Source organism: Pezoporus flaviventris, unplaced genomic scaffold, assembly GCF_033815535.1.
Source record: "Pezoporus flaviventris isolate CSIRO_AGI_PZ_B2104156 unplaced genomic scaffold, CSIRO_AGI_Pfla_v1 ptg000015l, whole genome shotgun sequence".
NCBI lineage: Eukaryota > Metazoa > Chordata > Aves > Psittaciformes > Psittacidae > Pezoporus > Pezoporus flaviventris.
Genome location: NW_026892563.1, coordinates 1,722,253 through 1,745,643, shown reverse-complemented (window position 1 = coordinate 1,745,643; position 23,391 = coordinate 1,722,253). Strand labels below are relative to the sequence as shown.

The following is a 23,391-nucleotide window of genomic DNA, read 5'->3' as shown; positions in this document are numbered from 1 at the left end:
CCCTTCCAACCCAAACCATTCTATGATTCTGTGATAAATACTATGGAAGTGGTATATGCGTAGAAATTTGAAAGTGCTTTTTTCCCTCCCAAGACTGATCAAAAAACTCCCTTCCAGCTTTCACACTAAGTAATTGTGCTTCGAAGTGTTAGGTGGCTATGTGGTAGTTAAAAAACTCTGTGTTTAGGGAGATTGGTCTATACCTGATACTCTGTAGAGATGTTTGACTTTCCTTGTCCTTTTATGCTTGTTATGCTGCAATGTTTATCATTGTGCATGTATTAATTTTTGTTATACAGCTAGGAATACTGAGCTGTTGAGTCATCCTTCTCCTTTACTGAAGTTTTCTAAGCTTCTCTGGCAGTGTGAGTTGCATGTCAGGTTTTGTTTTGTGTCTCCCTCCCCGTGTTTGCACTGTATGTTTTTATTCTGTCATAATGAAGAAGAAATCTCTTTATATCTCTTTCACTATTTTTAAAAGTACACTTTGCATAACAACACAGAATTCCTTCCAGAATTTCTTGAGGAAGTGCTTTGGTCTGAGTGTGGATCATAGCCCTAAATTCGATCCCACAAGAGGAGACTTTCTACACGTGAAGGGGAAGCCTGTGAAGTTGGCCATGTGGTGCCAGGCTGTGAGCCGTGCTCTCTGCAGGCAAACTGAGCTTGTATACCCTCCCAGCTTGCAGGGACCAGCCAGCAACACCCTGACTAAGCAAATATGCATGAGACCTGCCAAGAACACGACCTACCTTGTCAAGCAGCATGGCTTTGGGGTGGTAGTTTGCTGCTCTTCCGTTTGGGGTTGCAAAATGGGAACCTCAGCTGAGTAAGCATAATGTGCTGTATTTCCAAAATGCATGCTCTCCTTCTGAAGGAGGAGGTAGGAAATGGCTGTCTAGCCTCACCACCCTCATGTGTTAGTGTGGAGGGCAGCTAGTTCCTCCGTCAGTTCAGTGTTTGTATTTTGTTTTCACGCTTACATTTCTTCCGTTTCTTCCTCTTCCCCTCAACTCAACCACCCATATTTTGCAGCATGGTGACAGACAACTGCCCCCAAGCCAAAAGTTTCCTGGGTTTTCAGGAATGTCTGACTTCAGATCAAAAGCTCAGTCTTCCCAAGTGCATTTTGGCTCTCAGTATTAAGGATGGAGAGAAACCTTTCTTAATCCAGTGTTAAGATACATAGGCAATTCCTGATGAATAATACATCACTGCTTAGTTCAGTGTCTGACCTGAGCCACCTCATCTCATTCACAATGCAATGCCAAGCCTTGGCAGTTATGGCAATTCCACCCAGTGCCATATTGTCAAGTAGCTTCTCCAGCCAAACTTGTCTTCTCTGAACTGTAAGAAGGGGCACAGAAATTTTCTTTAAACTTTCCTGGATTCCAGAAGAAAGCTAATTTATTCTTTTTAAGTGTTTTTTTTAGGTGTTATGAAGAAGTTAGGCACTGCTGCTTTTAGGAAGGTGTAAATTTTGTTTGCTTTCTACATGTCATTTAACATAATATTTGGGAAATCTGCTGTTTCTAAAAAGGTAAAGGATGACTACTGCTAAATGGAAGAGGGCTTAGCCTTCCTTAGAAACTTGACTGAATTTTCACTCCACTGTAGATTAATTTTACCAGTAAACCCTTACCATGTGAGTAGTAAAGTGTCTGCAGTCTTCAGCAGTGTCAAGACCTTGGGTAATCTCTTGGATTCCTTTTTTTTTTTTTTTTAATTTATTTTTGGTAGATAAGAGAATGAGAACATAATCTGTTCCCATACAAGAATAAATGGTGAAGGGTGAGGTGATGAACTGCTTTCTAATTCATTATTTCTTTTATTTCCATATGTAGCACCTTAAAACGCATTAGAAACACCTTCTTTGTGCATGTCTCTTTTCTAAACCCCAGTCCAAACAATGTTACAATAAAATTCTTTCCTCCTCAGGTGAAAAATAATGCACTGACCAATTTCTTAATCTGGTTGTTACATGATAAGTTGCAAATAAGTTTAGTTTTGGAAAGGAAAAGATTTTTGGGACTCACTTGACTTCATTATAACTACTGGTTTATTTAATATCTTGTGTAAAGCACCAGTTCCTGAAAGTGATTATTTGAAAATTTCAGCCCCTTTGAAACAAGCTGAGGGAAAATCTAAGTGCACTGTAGTTCACACCTAGATGTGACTCAAGTTCTACATGGGAATATACACGTAGTCCAGCTAACTGCTTTGAGCTGTGATAAAACCAGATGATTGGAAGGGTATGGACAGGAAAATAATCCAAAACACCTCTGGTGCTTTGTGAGATTTAGGAGAGTCATGAATTAGTATATAAAGCTCATTCTTTTCCCACTTTTCAGAAGTGGGTTCCTTTTTAAGTAATTTGTGTTCTGCTGTCTTACTTAAGTAGCTGTAAATGCAAACTGACATTTTCTGATCTTCCTTTCCTGGACTTTTATCTGCTGTGTGTAGTATTTTTGTAATAATGAACCACCTGCATTCAGTAAGATGGTAACTGATAGCAGAAAGGTTTTGCAGACTCCTTAAAATGCATTCAGTGTTTTGATTTTGGGTTGGTTTTGGTTTGTTTTTTTTCCCTCTAAACAGAAAAAAATCTTGCCAGAACAATTGACTCCTGCATCTCCTTCTCCTCATTCCTCTCCTGAGAGGGACGGTGGCACTACACAGATACTTAAAGATGGAGTTAGTTTGTCTGGTGCAACTGCAGCAGTTATATCCACAGGTAAAAGACAAAGGAAAAAACATTATGATATTTTTAGTGTTAAATGGCATCCCTTTCAAGCAAGTGAATGTGCTGAAAGTTCTTACTGTAAATCACTATCTAGCTACCTTATTTTTTAAAGACATTTGTAGGTGCCAGTATTACTTAGTGGAACTACTATTTTGATGCCTCTGTTATAGCAAGAAGTGCTGGAGCACAGGGACTTGTGATAGGTCTGATCGACCGGGCAGTTTGTTCCTGCCTGAAGGAAACTACAGTTACTTCATGTCTGTCCCGCTCCTTAATATATGAAAAGGGAATAGATGCAGCTAAAACCCCATATGATATTCTGATATCATGGAGGCTGTAGTGTAATATAACAAAATGGAGATTTTTATCTCTGAATATCCTTACATTAAAAGAAAAAATCAAGACTGTTTAAACCAAGTAAAGGCAATCAGAGGAAATAAATTCCTCTTTCCTCTTAATGTTTGCTTTTTTTTGAAAGATAATGAAATGTGTCTTGAAAAGGGTTGGCGAAAGAGAAATAATCTATCAAATGAACTAACTCATTTAGTAACTTGTAACCCCGTAGTGAAACAATTTGTATGTTGTTAACTGAAATCTCGTAACTTTGTAAAACCTCCATAAGTTATGATCATTTTGTTTGGGGTGCTTTTTTGCATTTAAAAACTGTTTTTTACAAGCTCTTCTCACTCTTGACTTCGGTCATGGACGAGGGAAAAATATGTGTGCGTTTCCTAAGAATATAAACCTTTCAGGCCATAGATGTTGTTGAGCCCAGAGAAAAAATGAATGGAAACTATTTGTGCTGATTTGTATCTTTGGTTATTTGTACACATAGGCTTCCTCCCATTTGCAGATGTCAGAGAGAGCAGATACACGTGAAGACATAAGATCATTAAAACACAGAAGTATTTCATTTTTAAAAATCCAGGGTTTTAACTAAGCCCAAGTAATACCGCAGGATAGAAAGTATGGTAATCTGTTTTCAGTTACAACTTTTTTTCCCCTTGCAGTCCCTTTTTCTGCCTTGCAGTCCCTTTCGAAGGAGAGTTTTGCGTAGTCTCTATAAAACTAATTTCAGAAGTCCTGTTTGACTGGTTTGTGCTAAGGTTTAAACCACCTTACAGTGTTTCTAGAAAAGTGTTTGTTTAGCGGAGAAGGCCAAGTTGCAGCGTGGAAATCATACATGGGTGCTTCAGTGCTTCTTAAGGTATGGACTTTCAGTAACCATTATACATGCACACAGGACAATAAAACATGCGCAGGTTACTACTACATGGGTGCTTCAGGATGAGCATCAGTGATAGATATATACCATAGGGTTGCAGCTTCTCAAACAGGAGAAAAAATAGAGCAGTAACTTGGTAAGGCCACCTTTTTTAGAATCACATCTTGTTAGTTTACAGTACCTGCCAGTAATTCTTACTTTATCTGAACTAGTATATGAACCGGGGTTAGTCAAAACAAAAGATAAGCACAGTTTATGACATCTTTGTTACATTAGTGGTTTGAAAAGGGCTTTAAAGAGCAGAGTGTTTTAAGACTCAGGCAGGAGAACCTTGGTAGAAGACAGAGAGAGCACTTTTTGCATGCTCTGGAAGTATGTATGCATGTTCAGCTTCTTGAGTTGTCCAGTACATCTTTTCCTCAAGGTTAAAACTAAAAAGATGGTTCCTTGGCAATAAATACGTCTTGTTATTTTTCAGTGTGTGTTTATGTCAACAAGCATGGAAATTCTGGGCCTCACCTGGATAAGAAGAAGGTTCAGCAGCTTCCAGATCACTTTGGACCAGGTCCTGTCAACGTGGTACTTCAGCAGGCAGTACAGGCTTGTGTGGATTGTGCCTATCAATCCAAAACAGTCTTTGGATTTCTGAAATCTGGCCATCACGGAGGGGAAATGATAACTGGTATGTGAAGATGCTTTGTTTCTTCAGTTAGTTGCGAACTTGAGATAGGGCAGAACAACTGAAGTAGCTGCAATGAGTTTTTATCACTTCTGTAACTATTTAAGAACAGTCAAGAACATATACTTGTGAACTCCTTTACTAAGAGAGTATTGGTGTTGTGTGATTTATCTTACTCTGGGACCAGAATGATTTCAACAATTCTTTAAATTAGAATTTAGTAATAGCAGTGTTAAGTAACTTATGATGATACACACAGTTACATATACAATTACATATATGATATACACAGTGCACTTAGATTCTTGTACTAAGTAGAGCTTGTGCACCTCATTTAGCAGCTGTAGCCAAACATATGTCAAGTAAACTCAGTATGAGTGAAATAATCAGCTTTATTAATTCAAGTCATTTGCATAATCTTACCCATACATAGTGTTTGTATTCTTAATGCCCTAGCCAAGTGGGTGACAAGTTTCAAACTAATCTGTTTAGCTTCCAGGCAAGTAATTCCACATGTTAAAGTTGCTGCTTCTTCCCTTCCTGCGTACCCCAGAATTGTAGCAGTATCTTGGGTCACTGTCCATCCACCTATGTCCACTATTATGGAATAGGTTTATTTCTATTACATATTAATGGCAGGTCTACAAATTATAAAATTTGTGGAAATATAAATTATTTCTACATCTCAAAGTGAATAGCTGCTTCTTCACATTTCTTTTTCCTTCTAGGCTATAGCAGTTAGCACATCGATTCATAATTCCATCACTGGTGATAGAAAGACTGTGTTACTTTTAATCTTCTTATATTAACACCAGATGTGAAACATGATTAGTAGATTACAAGTTCAGTTAAATACTCAAAAAGATGTTGCTGTCTAACAATATTTAAAAAGCAGCACCCTGACCCACATGCAGCAGAATTACAGTAAGCCTTGCTTATGTGTCCCCATGAGTTTGTTTACAAAATGGATGCAGCTTCTCTGCTGTGTGGTAAAGGTTTAATGGCATTGCATATGTTTGGTTTTGAAACCTATATTGCTTTATTTTTGCAAGATACATGAAAGTTCCTTGCTGTACCAAATTCAGAGTAGTAATTTTTCTAGAACAAAATGCTCAGAGATGTGTGTTTCCTGTATTATTTATTTATTATGAAGGACTAAATTGTAGGTCAGTGGCATATCTGGTCTGTGACTGAGTAGTTGAAAATAATTCTTTCACAGAGGAGAGAGAAATTTCAGAATCTTAATGCATTTGTATTTTGCTTACATTCAAAAAATCTGTATGAAAAGGAATTACTGTTCTGCACCTGGCTTCACCGAAAGGCCTTGGTTCAGAGCAACTGGCTTTGTAGCCCTGGAGTTGAGGAACTTAGTGCTGTGGACTGCTCCTGAAGCAGAGTCCTGGTCCAGGTGGTAGTGAGGCACAAGACCCCACAAGGTTTCCAATATTCTTAAGTCCCTGCCTTTTCATCAGCTTGTCAAACAGGTTGCTGAGAAGTGGGTGACCAAATGCTCCCTGTTATTTTATCAAAAATTTGTGTATGTTTTATTTTGAGAAGCATAAAATGTGACTTAGGTTAATGTAGCACATGACAACCAGCTGTGCATGTGAACAGTAAGGAAGGAAAGCTTCAGCAGAATAAAAAGAGGAATTATACAATGAAATTGTGAGAGTGTTTTCTTGTGGAGCTTTTGTTTGTAATTGGTTTTGGAGTGTGATTTGTGCAGTTGTTTGGGTTGTTATTTTTTTTTTGACTGGCAAGAAAAAAATTTTTGCAACAGAGAATAAGCAAAGAAATCTAAACCTTTTGTGGACTGATACTTTCATGATGAGTATTATACCTGCAGTAGGAGGAAACTGTATGCTGATGAGAACATGGATAAAATAATCTTGCTAGAATACATGTCAATAATTAGCAGGTTCTTTTGGTTCAGCTGCCAAAGAAAATAATTGTTTTGAATAGAATTGAATTTAGGATTTTTCCATCTTTTCTTACTCAAACAAAAGCACAAACCGTTGTATTTTTGCTTGATGCGTAAGATTTCGATTCAGGCAAATATAACTGAAAGGAAATTGAAGGCTTGATTAGCAAGCCCACTAATAGTGGTGGTGTCAGCCCCTTTTTTTCTCCTTGTAGTGCAGACTATGGCGTTTGGTGGGATGGAATAGACTGAGGCTCAGATAAATCTTCTCAAGCAGAACATTAAAATCAGACTCTTGGGTGAGTTTCTTCACTGTCAGACACACACATTTCTCTGATAGTTTAGCTCTCAGCCTTTCTCCTGTCCTGAACCTGGTATTTAAAACATACTTACACAATGAAAGGTGAAGAAATAAGAAGACTCTTCATCCTGGGGGCTGGGATTGTATATGCGAGGTCCATTCCCTGTTTACTTGTCATTGAAGGCTGAGGTTACTACACCTCTGAAGTACTCCTTTTAATTTTTTCCCTTAGCATTTGTCTGGGTGCAAGAGGTTTAAGTTGTCCCCAAGCAAAGCAGATAGTTGAGCATATGGATCTGTATCTCACACCCTTGGCTGGAGTTCACATGGTTGCCCCTAGGTGTTCAGAGTACAAGGGAGCTGTGTTTGCACTGAACCTTTATTTGTGGATTTTTCCCATGGCATGTCTTGCTGGGGCAGTCTCATTGCCTCAGCTGTTCCTTACTTTACCCTCCTGACAGCTCTAAGATAATATTTTTCTTTTCAGTGCTTCTTTTCAAAATGAGAAATTAAGGCATGGAGAATAAGTGATTTCCCCAAGGTCATATAAGAAGATCCATAAAGCTATTATAAAGCATTTTAAATTTTTGCTGAAGCTGCCTACTACCTTGCAGTAAATTTGTCAGGAGATCAGGCTGTGCTAGGTCTCACAGCCCATTTGCTCTCCAGAACTGGTTGAGTTCCAAGCAAAAATTTGCCTTTAGAGACCCCTTTGCCAAACAGGAGGTAGAGGGCCTTGTATCTGAGCCACATATGGGACTGTGAATCATTGGTATTTCATTTGAATATTGGAGCCTGGAAAAACCGAATGGGCCATGGAAACTCATTGGTCTGGGATTTGTCCCTGTAGTATTAACTCTTAAACTTTAAGCGCTTGCAGTGGGTCAGTCTGTCGTGAAAGCAGATGAGAGAGGTACCATGTTGCTGTTGATTGTAGCTGGTTAACTTTCATTAACTCTAATCAGAAGCTTCCTTACATCAGTGGTGTAAGTAATTGACACTTATGATTTCATCAGGAAGCCTAAAATATGCTAAACTTCAGCATTTTCTTCAGTTTTGTGTATATTATGTGTCTCTTTTGTAACACAATATGAAAGTGTTCCTTAATTCAGATCTGTGAATAAAGGCTTTCTTGTCATTTCTGGTTTGGATTTTTTTTTTTGTGTTTCTTTTTCTTCCTTTTTTTTTTTTTTAAATGCATCTGCTACCAACGAGATGTGATCCTTTAAAGCTCTGCTTATCATTTGGAAACTTACATTAACAACAGAAAGCTGCATGACAAGCTGAAAATCAAGAAGACAAATTGATGCATAAACCTGGTGTTTATGCCACTTCTTTCTAGCCCTGAGATTAAGTAACAAGTTTGTTCCTGCTTTGTTGTAATGTCTTTCTAATCAGAAGTAACTAAAAGTTTCAGCTAATGTAATTAATTAGTGTAATTAATGAAATTAATGTAACTATTTGTCCATATATTGGTAGTAGTGAGTCTTTCAAAGTCTTACTAATCTCCACAAAAAAAAAAAATAAAGGAAAATGTGGTCAGTTGCAACACTCTGGGAGGAAAAGGAAGGAGGTCAACAAGCAAAAGACATACGCACATGTCCAGGCTCTTTGTAATCACTCACTTTAAAAGACACAAGATCCATTTGTGGCTGTTGTGGTATCTCTCACACCTAGCTCCTGTTGAAATAAATGGGAGCTTGACCACTGTAGTGTTGACAGCAGGATAGATTTCTCTAGTGATAAAGTAGCAAATGGCAAAACAGTTTCTGTAATCAGAATTTCAATGGTAATGGATTCCAGCATGTCACCACAAGTGTGCTCAGTTCAGTTAGAAACTGAGGAAAGAAAAAAAAATCTAAAAAGTTGTTTGCTTCCTTCCCCCACCCCCCTTTTTTTGTATTACTTTTTTAGCAAGTACTGCAAAGCATCTTTTTGGTGTTATCTCCTGCAAGTAGGTGGTGGAGAACTTGCTGTTTTATAAGCAACCAACAGAAATTACTCATAAGGTTTTGGTGATGAGGGAATAGTTGCAAGTTTTGTTATGCTGGTGTGTGAATCCAAAATTATTTCAATTAAAAAAATTATAAAAAAAAGTTCCCATAGAGCAAATTTAAACTGGCATGGAAGGTAAAATCTGTCCTTTGGATGTAAATTTGTTAAACTACCAGAATGATTGCTTACGCCTCTCCTGTCTTGTGTAGTTTAAATCAAATCTGCATGTCTTCTCCTTTAAGTTAATAATGGTGTTTTACCATACTTCATGATGCTTGGAGGGTGTTTGACATCATCTTCTTATTCACAGCTTCCTTTGATGGGGAAAAGCACGCCATCAATCTTCCTTCTGTAAACAGCGCATCGTTTGTCCTGCGCTTCTTGGAGAAACTCTGCCACAGCCTGCAGTGTGATAATCTCTTTAGTAGCCAGCCCTTCAGCCCTTACATGGGATGTGCACATAGTCCTATGGAGTATGATAGGAACAAACCAGGTACTGTTAAAACAACTGTTATTTTCAAGTGCTGATATTTTTGAGAAATGTGGCGACTTCGTCACATGTAACTTTTTAATCTGTCTTTCTATGACGTGAGTTGATTGAAATGAATATGCTTCAGTTCTTAGTGAATTGGTTCCAGCGTCACAGTGCTTTTACAGGATGGGATAGCTTATACCACATGTGCAAAAATCATTTTGTTCAGCAAGCCCCTCCTTGTAGCCAAGCCAGGAAACATGTATCACTGTGATACTACTAAAAGGACAAGCTCAAAACTTCACATTTCATTTGTTAAATTTATGTTCAGATCATAAAATAAACTTACAAAAAGATATTTACTGCCTTATGAGAAGGGCCTTCCCCTGAAAGAGTATTCAGTCTGGCCCTTCCCACACCAAAAAAAGGACGTTTCTTCCCTCTTCATTCACCTTACTCAGTGGTGGCTCCAAACTGTTTACATTCTACTGTGTACAGTCCAGCATTCTAGTAGAAAAGGTGGGTTTTTTAGGTGGCTGCTTTTGATACTTCGTATGAGGCCAATAACTGTCTGCTGCACCAGGAGCATAGAGTGAGGGCAAAATGAAGTGGCTGGTGCAAGATCTCTCATCAGGTTGTTTGCCAGGCCTGGTATCGCAAGCTCCAGCCTGGGGGTTACCAGGAGCCATAACTAAGAAAACCTTAACATCAGAGCAATACCAGAAGACTCATATTGGGTGTGAAGCTTCCTCATAGCTGTCTGATAGCCGAGTCTGTCTTCTGGGTGCTACTGTAGAATTCCCCACCACTGCCTTTTCAAGAGGGAAATTATGTTTCTAATTCTGTCATGTGAAGGTCATTAGTTTTATTTCTTTATTTTTTTATTTTCTTAGAAAAGTAGCTAGGGTCAAGGTAATTTGGGTGATGACAGTACAGACTAAGCTGTATTTCTGCTTTGGAAGTTTGTATCAAAATGACTTGAGTCTGTGTGACCCAAGAAGCTGAACTGTAATGTGATGAATGGCTGATGTGTGTCTTTGTCTTTGTCCCCTAACTTTCTCCATGAGCAGCTTTATGCTAGAATAATAGCTGGTGACTTTCCTCTTCATAGCAAAAGAAGAAATGCCTGAAAACAGGATTGCTAAACGATACTCCCAGGACTCTCCACCGTATAGTGCTCCTCTTTCCCCTAAGCTTCCCAGAAATGATGCTCATCCATCTGAAGGTAATTACATTATGTCGGGATTATATATGAGGATTATTTATGGTTTCAGCATTTCCAATCAAAGAGGACCAAGTACAACATATGTGTCTGGTTTGTCTCTAGTCTTTGACAGGTCAGAGTGAAAGCATGTTAATTATTGATCACTGGTGCAGATTTTGCACTTAGGAAAGATCTAGTGTGAGTTCCAGCAGTCCTCCTCCTAAACCTGCTAGTCTTTTTTTGTGAAGGGGCTCAGGCAGATAGGTGACAGATGAAGCCTCCTGCTTCATATATGACAATTTAGCAGAAAACCAATTGTGCCAAAATGAGTTAGGAGATAAATTGGAAGCAATTCTTAATAACTCTAGGCTGGGGCCATTAAGTGAGTAAGGGTGTAGCTTGATGATACAATTCAGCTGAGTTTATGGCTAGCTGCCAGTGAAAAGTTGTTCTGCTTCTGCTTTCCTTGCCTCTTTGTCTCTGCAGTGGGTAACAGCCCCTCCGGCTGAGTGGTGAGCTGCACCAGTGAGCAGAATCACAGAAAACATTTTCATAGAATCATAGAATAGTTAGGGTTGGAAAGGACCTTAAGATCATCTAGTTCCAACCCCCCTGCCATGGGCAGGGACACCTCACACTAAACCATGTCATCCAAGGTTCTGTCCAGCCCAGCCTTGAACACCGCCAGGGATAGAGCATTCACAACTTCCTTGGGCATCCCATTTCAGTGCCTCATCACCTTCACAGTAAAGAACTTCTTCCTTATATCCAATCTAAACTTCCCCTGCTTAAGTTTGAACCCATTACCCCTTGTCCTGTCACTAGAGTCCCTAATGAAAAGTCCTCCCCACCATCCTTATATGTCCCTTCAGATATTGGAAGGCTGCTATGAGGTCTCCATGCAGCCTTCTCTTCTCCAGGCTGAACAGCCCCAACTTTCTCAGCCCGTCTTCATACGGGAGGTGCTCCAGTCCCCTGATCATCCTCGTGGCCCTCTCTGGACTTGTTCCAACAGTTCCATGTCCTTTTTATGTTGAGGACACCAGAACTGAACACAATACTCCAGGTGAGGTCTCACAAGAGCAGAGCAGAGGGGCAGAATCGCCTCCTTCAACCTGCTGGTCGCTCTACGTTTGATGCAGCCCAGGATACGGTTGGCTTTCTGGGCTGCGACTGGACACTGAAGCCAGCTCATGTTCAGTTTCTCATCAACCAACACCCCCAAGTCCTTCTGCACAGGGCTGCTCTGAATCTCTTCTCTGCCCAACCTGTAGCTGTGCCTGGGATTGCTCCAACACACGTGTAGGACCTTGCACTTGGCACGGTTAAACTTCATGAGGTTGGCATCAGCCCACCTCACAAGCGTGTCGAGGTCCCTCTGGATGGCATTCCTTCCCTCCAGGGTATCAACCAAACCACACAGCTTGGTGTCATCGGCAAACTTGCTGAGGGCGCACTCAATCCCACTGTCCATGTCAGCGACGAAGATGTTGAACAAGACCGGTCCCAACACCGATCCCTGAGGGACACCACTCGTTACTGGTCTCCAGCCAGACATTGAGCCGTTGACCACAACTCTTTGCGTGCGGCCATCCAGCCAGTTCTTTATCCACCGAGTGGTCCATCCATCAAATTGATGTCTCTCCAATTTAGAGACAAGGATGTCGTGTGGGACAGTGTCGAACGCTTTACACAAGTCCAGGTAGATGACATCAATTGCTCTACCCCTGTCCATCAGTTCTGTAGCCCCATCATAGAAGGCCACCAAATTGGTCAGGCAGGATTTCCCCTTAGTGAAGCCATGCTGGCTGTCACCAAGCACCTTGTTGTTTTTCATGTGCCTTAGCATGCCTTCTAGGAGAATCTGCTCCAAGATTTTGCCAGGCACAGAGGTGAGACTGACTGGTCTGTAATTCCCTGGGTCATCCATTTTCGCCTTCTTGAAAATGGGGGTTATATTTCCCTTTCTCCAGTCAATGGGAACTTCACCTGACTGCCATGATTTTTCAAATATGATGGCCAGTGGCTTAGCAACTTCATTTGCCAACTCCTTCAGGCTGCATGGATGGATTTCATCAGGTCCCATGGACTTGTGCACATTCAGGTTCCTAAGATGATCTCAAACCTGATCCTCTCCTACAGTGGGCCTAAGGTCTTAATTCTCACAGTCCCTGCATCTCCCGTCCAAGACTTGGGTGGTGGGTTGGAACATTTGCTAGTGAAGACTGAGGGAAAGACGTCATTCAGAACCTACCCCAAATCCAGGGTAGCCAGTTCTGATAGCTTCCGGAGAGGGCCCACATTGTCCCTAGTCTGTGTTCTATTTGCTACATAATTTTGGTGAAGGGAAGAGTCATTTGCAGTTTCCTTTTCTGGACTGATTCACTGTGCACTTGCATGAGCACAGGAAAGGGTTGAATAAAATGCAGCCGTGGCCAGGGTAGCTGTAGATCGATTTAGCTCACTGATGAATAGCATCTTTTCCTGTGCTGCGGCTCAGCTGCAGTAACTGAACATGTATCTAGTCTTAGGCTGCCTCACAGATAACATAAAGCATCTAGGTTTAAGCCTCAACAAGAGAGACTTAGGAAAATGTGGGGTTTTTTACTCTGCATTTGCTACTTAACTGGTTAAACCAGGGTAACTTGTTGGTGTTGACTCATCCCATCTGATACGTCTGATACATACTTTCCCTTGCTGCAAGATACTTGCACAGCGCTTCCAACGGCTTTTTTTTTTATTTTATTTTTTATTATTTTGTGTTTTTTTGTTTTTTTTTTTTAATATGATGGCAGTTAGTTATTTCTTTCCTCATTTTTTTTTCTTCTTTTCTGAGATCCTGGTGTCATTTTGTGTCTGTCAGGACCAGTGGGGGCAGAGTGATGATCTCTTCTGTGCAGATTAAAAACTCATAGGAGTACAGTTAGAGCAGAAAAGGGTATAAAATTAAAATGTTCAAAAAGATAGCTTATTTAAAATGGTACATCTTATTACTTTATAGATATATATGTAGGGTATTCACTTCTTTGTATATAATAACAGCCTCAGAAAATACAGTTCTGCGTTGATTATTGATTTCTGTGTCTTTCCAAAAGAAGTACTTGCTTAACTCCACAGATATATTGTACACCTGAGTCATATATTTCTTATAGGTAACTTAGTAAGTGTAGAACACTGAATTATACTAAAATGAAGTTGTTTCAGTTGGAGCAAAACAAATGTTGGTGTAGATCTGCATTATCTCGTAAGAAATCTTCCTCAGAGTGAACATGTATGCACATACTGCTTTTTAATCTGTGTTTGCTAATGGATCCCTTTTATGGATGAAGACAGTGTACTCCTTAAAATACATTTTAAGATCAATAGTTCATTATAAAGTGCATAATAAAAAAGATAATTAAGTGTTTTGTTGGGGTTTCAGAGGCTTGAATTTGTACTCTGTGCGTTTCAGGGGCCAAGTGTTCTCCAGTGTTGTGTGTTTCCCATTAGGGTAAGGTCCTCTGCTAAAAATCTGGAGGTAATTTTTGTAGTGGTCAGTCACGGGTTGGTTAGAGAGAAGATCCGCCCCAAAAAAGTTCTGGTTCCACTGAGACACAGTTGTTTTGAAATAGTTTTGAAGTATCATTTGAAGGCAAAATGGAATAATTGTGGGAAAGGGTCTTTTAAACAGCTCATTTTCCTTCTGATGTGCTCAGGGATACGTTTTGCAGATTTTGCTGTGTTTCTTGCTCACTGACAGTTTCTTCTTTAAGTTATGAAAAATAAAGGGTGGTTGGGTGGGAATTATTCGGTCTCCCTCCCCCTGAAAACAGAGTGTTCTTACTACTGCGGCCGATTACATCATTCCCCTCATGTATGAGGCAGAACAACTGGGTTCTAATTCCCAGAAGAGCTCTGAGAAAACAAAAACGTCTGTGTTTAAACAGTCTGTTGTCATCCTTACATTTGAAACATAAGGCCTTTTATTGGCCTTTTATTAATCTGCCCAGAGATCAGGCATGCTGCAGAGGAACCTCCCATGTCTTTCCATACCACTATAGCTCACAACTGCTCAAAATGTCAAGGCAGGAGAAGCGTGTCATTCATTGCTCCATGCATTGCGAAGCTCCATTTGCTAGCTGCCAATTTTGAATCAGCTGTCATACCAGTTGACCACTTTTTCATCAGATTGCAGCTGCATTGTGTTAGAAGAGAAGCTAAATGGGTGGAAAGTGGACTGGACGGTATAGTTGCTGAACAGAAACACCTTCTCAAAAAGATGATAGGAATTATGCCCGCTTTTCCACCTTGTGTATGTGAAATGAGAATTTACAGTAGGATAAATTCAAATGCTTGTATCTTGGGGAAAAATGCAGAGTTGATCTTTCCCAGCCCTATTTACTACTGTTTAATTTAGGATGTATAACTTTATAGAGAAATCTGGGATATAACTGGAATAAAAAAATGAAATTCTTTTGTAATACAGTCAGTTTTAAAAATCTTTTTGTCTTCTGAAATCTTGACAAGGATTGTGTAAAACAATTATTAAAAAAAAACACCTATATTTGGGACCTCTGCTTCTTTACTATTAAAACTACAAGAAGTTGTTTGTATTTTTTTTAATAACTACATTACATGGAGTTGGCTGGTACATGCTTAAATACCCTAGTTGAAATTTTCTGCTGGTGAGTATTGTCTCCACTGTTTCATCCTAGCATTCATGACTTCAGAAATCTGAGTTTGCAGGTTGAGTTAAGTGTTAGGCTCTTTTATATAGCTTTGTTGTAACTATTTAAAGTTATCACCTCCGCCTTTGGTCTTGGACTGAGATTTCTGTTACTGATTTCATTCTCTATGGCTCTAATTGTCCCTTGGTTGGCTACCCTTTAATTTTATAATGCATATCATGGGCTACATCTCCTAAAGTTTTCTGAAATTCTATAGAATGATGGGGTTTTCTTTTCATTTTGATAAGTTGCTGCAACTGCTTCAAGCTGACAAATGTAGAAAAGTTAGTTTTCTTGTTTGTTTTCTTTGAAAACTTCAGTGCTTTGCTTTTGGGATTCAGATCTAACAGCCTAGAAAGTTTTGCAGTGGTTGTTAATGGTTGGACTTAATGAAAGGTCCTCTCCAACCTAAATGATTCTGTGATTCTGTTCTGTGATTCCATCATCTTTCACTTACTTAACATTCACTAAGTAGGGAGCTGGCTCTGAGTGCCCTTGGTTGCCTTTCAGGATTATGCTGTCTGAAGATCAGAATGTGCTTAACAGTTCTTCACTCAGAGAACTTAAGACCTCATGAGGCAAGTTGAAAACATGCTTGAGAACCTCACAGGGTTTTTTAGGAAAATACTCTTCCTTTAGGTTTAATTGGCCCAAAAAATGATTGAACTTTATCATATAAGAAGAGTAGTAAAAAGCTCATTTCAGGAATTTGTTTTGCAGAACATGCCAGCTCTTATGCCAGAGTATGCTGCTTCGCTAGCATATGTTTTATAACTTCACTAGAGTAATTTTCAAGATGGTAGTGTGGGGTTAACACTTATGTGAACCTGTTAGCTGTTTTTTCCAGCTCTTAAGTCTCCTGCCAAAGCAACATTTGTTTCGTACAGATTTATACATCATGGTTCCAACTTTTTTTTGGGCTAGGTATTGGCCTGGAGTAGAATATATATGATTGCTAGAGAAGAGAGTGGTGTTCTGATCTGTTTGGGTTTGGGTTTATTCCTCTTATAGCATGTTTCTCCCAGTCAGACCCGAATTTGGTTGACTGAGAGCGGAATTTTCAGTAATCAAGCAAACCTGCCTCATGTCTCATGGCACAGGGAAAGGGACCAGCTGAACTCTGCTCATCTGGCTTAGAAACTGTATTGACAGGCTCTAAAAATTCATGAGTCTTCTAAGTGGGTGTTGTTTGTGTTCTGCAGAGTAGAAATCAGCTGAGAAGTGCTAGGAACTAAAAACGGGAATGTTGTTATACTTCCTTCGGAGACCTGGTTTATGTGGGGGTTTTTGGCTTGTTTTTTTTTTTTAACTTGCTTAGTGGATTCAGTAATTCGCATGTATCTTTTTAGCTTTCCAGAGTCTGTGCTCAGAGACCCTGCCCTGTGCCAAGAACTAACTGTATGTAGAGAAAGGGTTTTAGTCAAAACTTGTTATGTTAGAGTGCTGTAGTTGTAATGGTTTTGTCTCTAACCTATTCAGTTTTTAATGATGGCCTCTGTGTCTGAATGCATTGGGATCTATAGAAGATAACTGTCCACTTGTTTATGAAGTTAGTGACTCCCTCTGCTGTCTGGAACAAATTAAACGATTGTTAGTTAGCATGAGCTTTTATTTATAATAAAGATTTCTTGCAAGATAAATGTAACACATTCTTAATGCTTAGCTTTTTGAGAATAGTGTAAAAAAAAGATAATGAAAATGCTTGACTAAAATTGTTTGATGTATCAATTTTAATGTTGGACAGTTTTACCTAAAAAAAAAATTCCTGTCACTTCGCTGTTCATAGTATTTAACAAATACAACTGGAATTATTTATGGAAGACCGTCACAAACTTGACATATTAAATCTTCTGCTGAAAAAAAAGGTTTTAAAGATACAGGAAGAGCTCGGTGATTAGTAGAGGAAAAGGAGCAAACATTCAGCAACAGTAATGTCCTCACAGGAGATTTGTTAACAGGCTTACAATCTGTCAGTATCTTTAAGAGAATATAGTAAGGGGTTCAATAACAATGATATAATGTCCATCACTTTGAACATACACATACTTGTTTTTTGCGTAGCAGAAACATTGCCTATAGAGGAAAACAGCACTTCCAAAGAACACCGATTTTCTGAGGACTCTCTGGACTCTGCACACAATTCTGTAAATCCTTCAAGCCCAACCTGTCAAAATTCTACAGAGTATCGTGCTTCAGGAGGTGCACCATATTACAGAAATTCCCATCAGTCAGTGAATGCTACCTCCAATTCAGCCCCAGTCCTGCGCAGGCTGTCCTTGAGCTCTGCTGGGAGCAGCGGTTACTATGAAGTTAGTAGGAATCGAATGCAGAGGCGGATTGAAGGTATGCTATATAACTAAATTTTCCTAAATACGTAAATGGTTTTGTTAACATACAAAGTCTGTGAGTTATGAATAAAGAAGCTCTTTGCCATAAAAAAGCTTGCATATGGAATGAAATGTGCTATTGCCAAGCATGTCAGGCTTGGTAATGTAACTGCAAATACAGAACTGAAGACTGTTAGAACTAACACTGCAGTGCAAGCTGGTGTGAGGGGTCTTGCCTGCTGCACCTTCCTCTCACTGCTGTTATGGCCCCTGCAGCAAGGCAAACTGGAGAGGACCAGCTATATGCAGCTCACTTCCTGAGCATCTTGTTGCCGATTTCTGTGTTGTTGAAATATGGGGAGAGGGTTTCCTCCTGTCCTTCCCTCTGTCTGCACAGCTTAACTTGCCTTTGCTATGTTCCCAGTTAATGGCATCTTGGGACCCAGGAGCCAAGTATAACTCAAACTAATTCCTCTAGGTGTGTCATAGTGCTAATGTTTATGCTGCTGTAAATATGTGTATTTATATAAGGCATTTAAAGAGAAATGGAACAGCTCAATGTTGTTTGGGGGAAAATAAAACATCTTTCATTTTTATATACTACAAAGAATGCATAATAAAAGCCACATGTTAATATTAAGAATGTCTTATGTAAAGTGAAATGTATTATCCCTGTATAGACTAGTGATACTTCTTCTTTTCACAATATTTTTATACTAAAAGCTGCAAGTTCCACAACTGGGCCAGATTTGAATTCACTAAAAAGGGAACCTTCAAGAATATTGAATAAGGATCCTTCCACCTGGTCAATAGAAGAAGTAATGCGTTTTGTGAAAGAAGCTGATCCACAGGCACTAGCTCCACATGCAGAACTCTTTAGGAGACATGTATGATGCATATCCATTCTGTTCTAGTAGATTGTGTGTCACATTAATCTCCTAAAATACAGCTTCCATCTCTATCACTCTATTTGCAATTGAAGGTAGAATAGACTCTACTCATATATTAGAGGGAGGCTGAAAATTATTTTTCCATCTGAAACTCCTCCTGCAGTATATCTTCTCTGTGCTCCTATCTTGTTACACTAAATATCCACTGCTTTCCAGTTTCTGTGGAGTAACACTGATACTAGAAGCATCCAAGTTCTAATGACCAGCATCCATAGTGCCCCTGTCATCCCTGGTACCTCTAGAGGAGATGGCATTCTCATGTACAGTTTGGGACATTTGGCCTACCTAGATGTCACCTAAGACAGTTTGTTTTGAGGACTGATTATCCTAAAGTAGAGGCTGTTATGCCTCTTTAACTTTACATTTGGTCACTAATACTAGAACTCAGAGAATCAGTTGAAATGCTGAATTCAGCTGTTTTGAAAAACAGTATGTAGGGTTTTGTAAGATTAAATGTTGTCTTTAGAGAGATGAACTTTGTCAGTTTCTCTGTGCTATTACTGGTCTCTCCTCTTCCTTCTCACCGTGCTTTTCTATAGCACGTTGCTCAGCAAAAAACTGCTTGCTTATTTGATTGTATATACAGCCCTCAAAAAGAGGTTGGCTTTCTCTTTAGTATTTTCCACACATGTTCTGCACCAGCTCCTACTAACAGCTAAGTCTCAGGGTAAGCTGGATTGGACAGAAAACTGAAAATAACTTTTAATGGAGCTTCCTGTCTTATGTTTTATTCTTAGTTGTATAACAAGACTAAATGTCACTTGTTTTGTCAGGTTTATGTTTAAAAAAAATTAGACAGAGTGGTTTTCTTTATGGTGTTTTAAGGAACTAATTGCCTGTCTACAGTATGTAATGCTGGCAAGAGCTTAGTACTGTCACATTTCAGCAGCTTCTCAACCCGGCTGTTGAAATCTGACTAAGTTGTCGTTGGTCTTGATCCTAACAATCTGTCTAGTTTAACCTGGACAGAGATCTGTCTTACTTCACAGATTTAGATGGTCTGTAACCCCTTTCTCTGTGTGACTGTTTGCATGCGCATGCCAGAATCCTCCCACAGCTGTGTTCAAGGTTCAGTGCAAGGCCTCAGTGCTTGGATCATTTAATCACTAACTGCACAGCCCTTCCTTTGCAGCTTCCTTTTTTTTTTCCCTTTGACCCATTCACTTTTTTTCCCAGCCAGTACCTAATTTTGAGGGCTCTTTGGTCTGTTTCTTTTACCTACTGTAATGTTCTCTAACTTATCAAATACCTCAACCATACATTAAAAAAATACTAACATGAATTCAGTTTCAGTGGTTACCTCTAAATATCAAATTGTACTACGTTACAAAGTTTTATATAAAGTAGATAACCTTATACTGTAGGATAAACAAATGTAACGTACTTTCCAGTTTTACCAAGCAGCTTGTTAAAGTAGTTGTGTGTTGTGTTTCTTCTCTTCCTTCTGTAGGAAATCGATGGGAAGGCACTACTCTTACTGAGGAGTGATATGATAATGAAATATATGGGACTGAAGCTGGGGCCTGCCCTAAAGTTGTGCTACCACATTGAAAGACTTAAACAAGGAAAGTACTAGCCTGTGGGGATGCACCACAAGTACGTGTGTTTGTTTCGCACTAAGCTCTCAGGTTTACAGCCATAGCCATTGGAACAATTTTGCTGATCTAAATCATCTTGATTTTTTGAAAGTGCTCTCACAATGTAAATAAGACATTCAGGATAAATTGGGGAGGGATATAATCTGTATTACACTAGTATTTTGTGAACTGCTTCAGAAGGTTTGCAGGGAAGGACAGGGGATCATACTGGGGACAGGCAGGCCAGGTGACAGTGCTCTTCCAATCCTGTGATCTCTGTTACAGACTTCAACCAACGTGTTCGTATTCACAACCAAAACAGCTGAATCCCAAAGCAAAATAATAAAACAAACCAGCATCAGGTGTTAACAGTTTTTACAAGGGTGGCTATAAACTTTTATTTTGCAGGAAAAATTTAAAACAGAAGGTCTCATCTCCGTAATGAATACTGTGTCTAGTCCTCCAGCAGTGTAAGACTCAAGTATATTATTCTAGATTATTCTTCCTAGATTTCTGTAAAGGAAGTAGCCATAAGATTTGTTCATGGGGGTCGGAGGTGTGGGGAGGTTAGGGTTATGGAGGATAGGGCTTAATACAAATATAAGCTTTTATAAAGTTTGCTTCTCAGTCCTTTGCTAAGTTATGAGGACAACATATTGTCAATTTATGCAGGGAATAAATACTTTTGTTTCATGAAAGGGCATATTGGCTGTTTAAACCAGCCATTTCTGGGACAGACTGATTTCACTGGAACAGCGCATCCACATTTTAAACATTCCATCTTTCTGCCAAGTTTGGCATGGATATGTGTGTTCATGCTCTTTATATATACATTTGTATGTGTCAGGGAAATATATACTATATATATAAATATACATACACACTGTATGTATGTATTCAGTTTTTTTAATGTGTACTTTGCACTCTGTCAGAGAAAACTGTACAATTTCTTGTTTACCAGTAAATTTGGTTGTGTACTACTTCCATACTCATTAGCACCTGTTTAAATTTTTTTTGTTCATTCTTGGAGTCAGAAGGTGACAAACAATCAAAGGGTGGTTTTATTCATACAGGCAGGATTCCTGTACTATGCAATACTCTTGGTTATTCATCCCTTAACTCTGAGCCATATATTCTGGTATATTTCTGGAAAGAGGCATTTGGTTCCAGTGGTTTGGGCTTATATTTCCTATTAGGAAGTGCTACTATGTAACTAATAAGCCTTTTTTGGGTAAATTTGGTGCTGTTTGTATAAGCTGCAAGAATGAGTGGTGATAATATAGCAGTTTGTTGTCACTGCCGATTGTAATGTACATCAGGGACAAGAAAATATATTTTCTGTGTAGGAAACTGAATGTACTGTATGTAATAGTGTGAGTGATAAAAACTATTTCCTAGGGAAGGTCTAGTCTTAAAATGGTAGATTTATTATATTTCTTACTGCCTTTTTATATGAAAGCATATAGTATAAAAGTATTTTTTACAAATTCCTTTTCTGAAAATGCCTTGCTTTACCAATAGTCTGATATTCCTCAGGTTTGAGCAGAGATACTGCTGCAGAATAATTTTTGTGGCTCGTAAGTGTCCCAAGTATTTTGTTAGCTTAAGTGACTGCATTGTAATTTGAATTTATCAAGTCATTTGGATTTTGAGAACTGTTTTTATGATTACATCATTTGACACTAAAGGTTATCTATATCGATTTGTTTTGTGTATCTTTTGTGGTGCATATATGCTTAGATGAATAATACAAGCATGCCCTTTTTAGTAAGAAAAGGTCAGAGCATTGATTAAAGAAACAGAATGTTTTCTCTTTCTGTTAGGAAAATCCTGACTTGATTGTCGGCATAACCATATGAAAGTTAGTTATATGCTGACGAAAACATCGTGCCCCACATGTTCAGTGTATTGTCTATACCTTACTTCTTCCATGCTATATTATGTTGATTTTCAGAGTTCTTCAGTGTAAAAAGATCCCACACAATTTAAGTGGAAGTAATTGACTGAAAACAGTTTTCATTTTTTACGTTGCCATTGGCATAAGAAAAACAAAGATGTTTAAATTTTCTGTTTGGCCTTTATGGAATGACATTTTTGTACATGGCACTGTTTTGAGTATAAATATTTGTTCAAGGCTTTCTGTACACCCATATGCACAGGGATTACTGTGATGTTGCAGTGCCTGGATTTCACAGTGTGCTGTAGTGTGAGATTCAAGTGTTCAGTGTTGTAGCAGAATATATTTTTTATTCTTTATTTCCAATGGGATGTTCTTATCTATCAACAAAAATAAAATAGTTTGTTCATTGTTGTAACTGTTTTGTTTGACATTGTATATATACTAGATATATGTATCTCTATGTGAGTGCTGTTTCCGTAGGCAAGGGAAGCTGTCTTATCTGGCATTTGGCAGTTCTTGACAGTTCATGTAAACACCTGATGTAAGGAAGCTTTAATCAAAAAGTTAAAATCATCCCAACATTGTTTACCTAAAGCAATTCATGTTTGAGCTTTGGTTAGTCTATGCTTTCAAAGTTACAGTTTAGGAATATATTCTACTATTTCGTTTTGCATATCAAATTTTGCCACTTACAGCTCACAAAACTGTCATATAACTACTGAGGGGAAGAGACTGCTAAAAACTGTCCTGTGTTCAGATGAAGACCTGAAGTATTTCAAATTGAAGGAATTTATGGCAATAGGTTTGAACTTCATACACGTCATGCTTTCTTACTTCTACGAACAACAGAAATCTGTTGTTCTGGTTGCTGTTTGCGGTGATCAGCCTGTGCTTGAGAAGTAACTGAAACTGGGTTAATGGTAACCTCAGAACCTTCACAGGCAAATTATGGATCTTGGAAGTTGGTAGTGACAATAGTTCAGAGGCATTTTGCAACTGATTTCTTTCAAAGGATACTGAGTATCTTCTTTTTTTGTGAGTATTTAATACATGATGTTCTCTGAGTTGCTTTTCTACTGCCAGGGATTCATCTGGTTTTGTATCTTTCAGTCATCTTGCAAGATAGTGCCGTAACTTCTCAGTACATTGTAAGACCTCTTCTATTTGAAATTAAAATACTGCTGCCTAGCAGCTCTCACAATTCTTGTTGTAGAAGACCTATGCAATACTGAAACTGAAGAATGCTGCATGGCGGGGTGATTGCATGTTGCGGTTGACATGACTGCACTTTTAACAAGTCTGTCATGGCTGTATATATAGTGGAACTTTTTCAGGAATGATGGTGAAGACAGAAAAATCATGTTATAAATGTTGGCTCAAAGGATGGAGTA

At 38.9% G+C, this 23,391-nt stretch overlaps 1 protein-coding gene across 1 annotated transcript in view; it reads left to right on the top strand.

The window, feature by feature from the left end:
* Window positions 1-22,415, top strand: part of SCML2 (Scm polycomb group protein like 2) — a 71,157-nt gene extending 48,742 nt beyond the window's left edge. The window contains 7 exon segments of the mRNA XM_061453198.1: window positions 2,599-2,734; window positions 4,447-4,650; window positions 9,175-9,357; window positions 10,448-10,561; window positions 17,308-17,589; window positions 18,297-18,460; window positions 19,974-22,415. Coding sequence (XP_061309182.1) covers window positions 2,599-2,734; window positions 4,447-4,650; window positions 9,175-9,357; window positions 10,448-10,561; window positions 17,308-17,589; window positions 18,297-18,460; window positions 19,974-20,099 — 1,209 coding nt within the window. The 3' untranslated portion in view covers window positions 20,100-22,415.
* The last annotated feature ends 976 nt before the right edge of the window (window positions 22,416-23,391 follow it).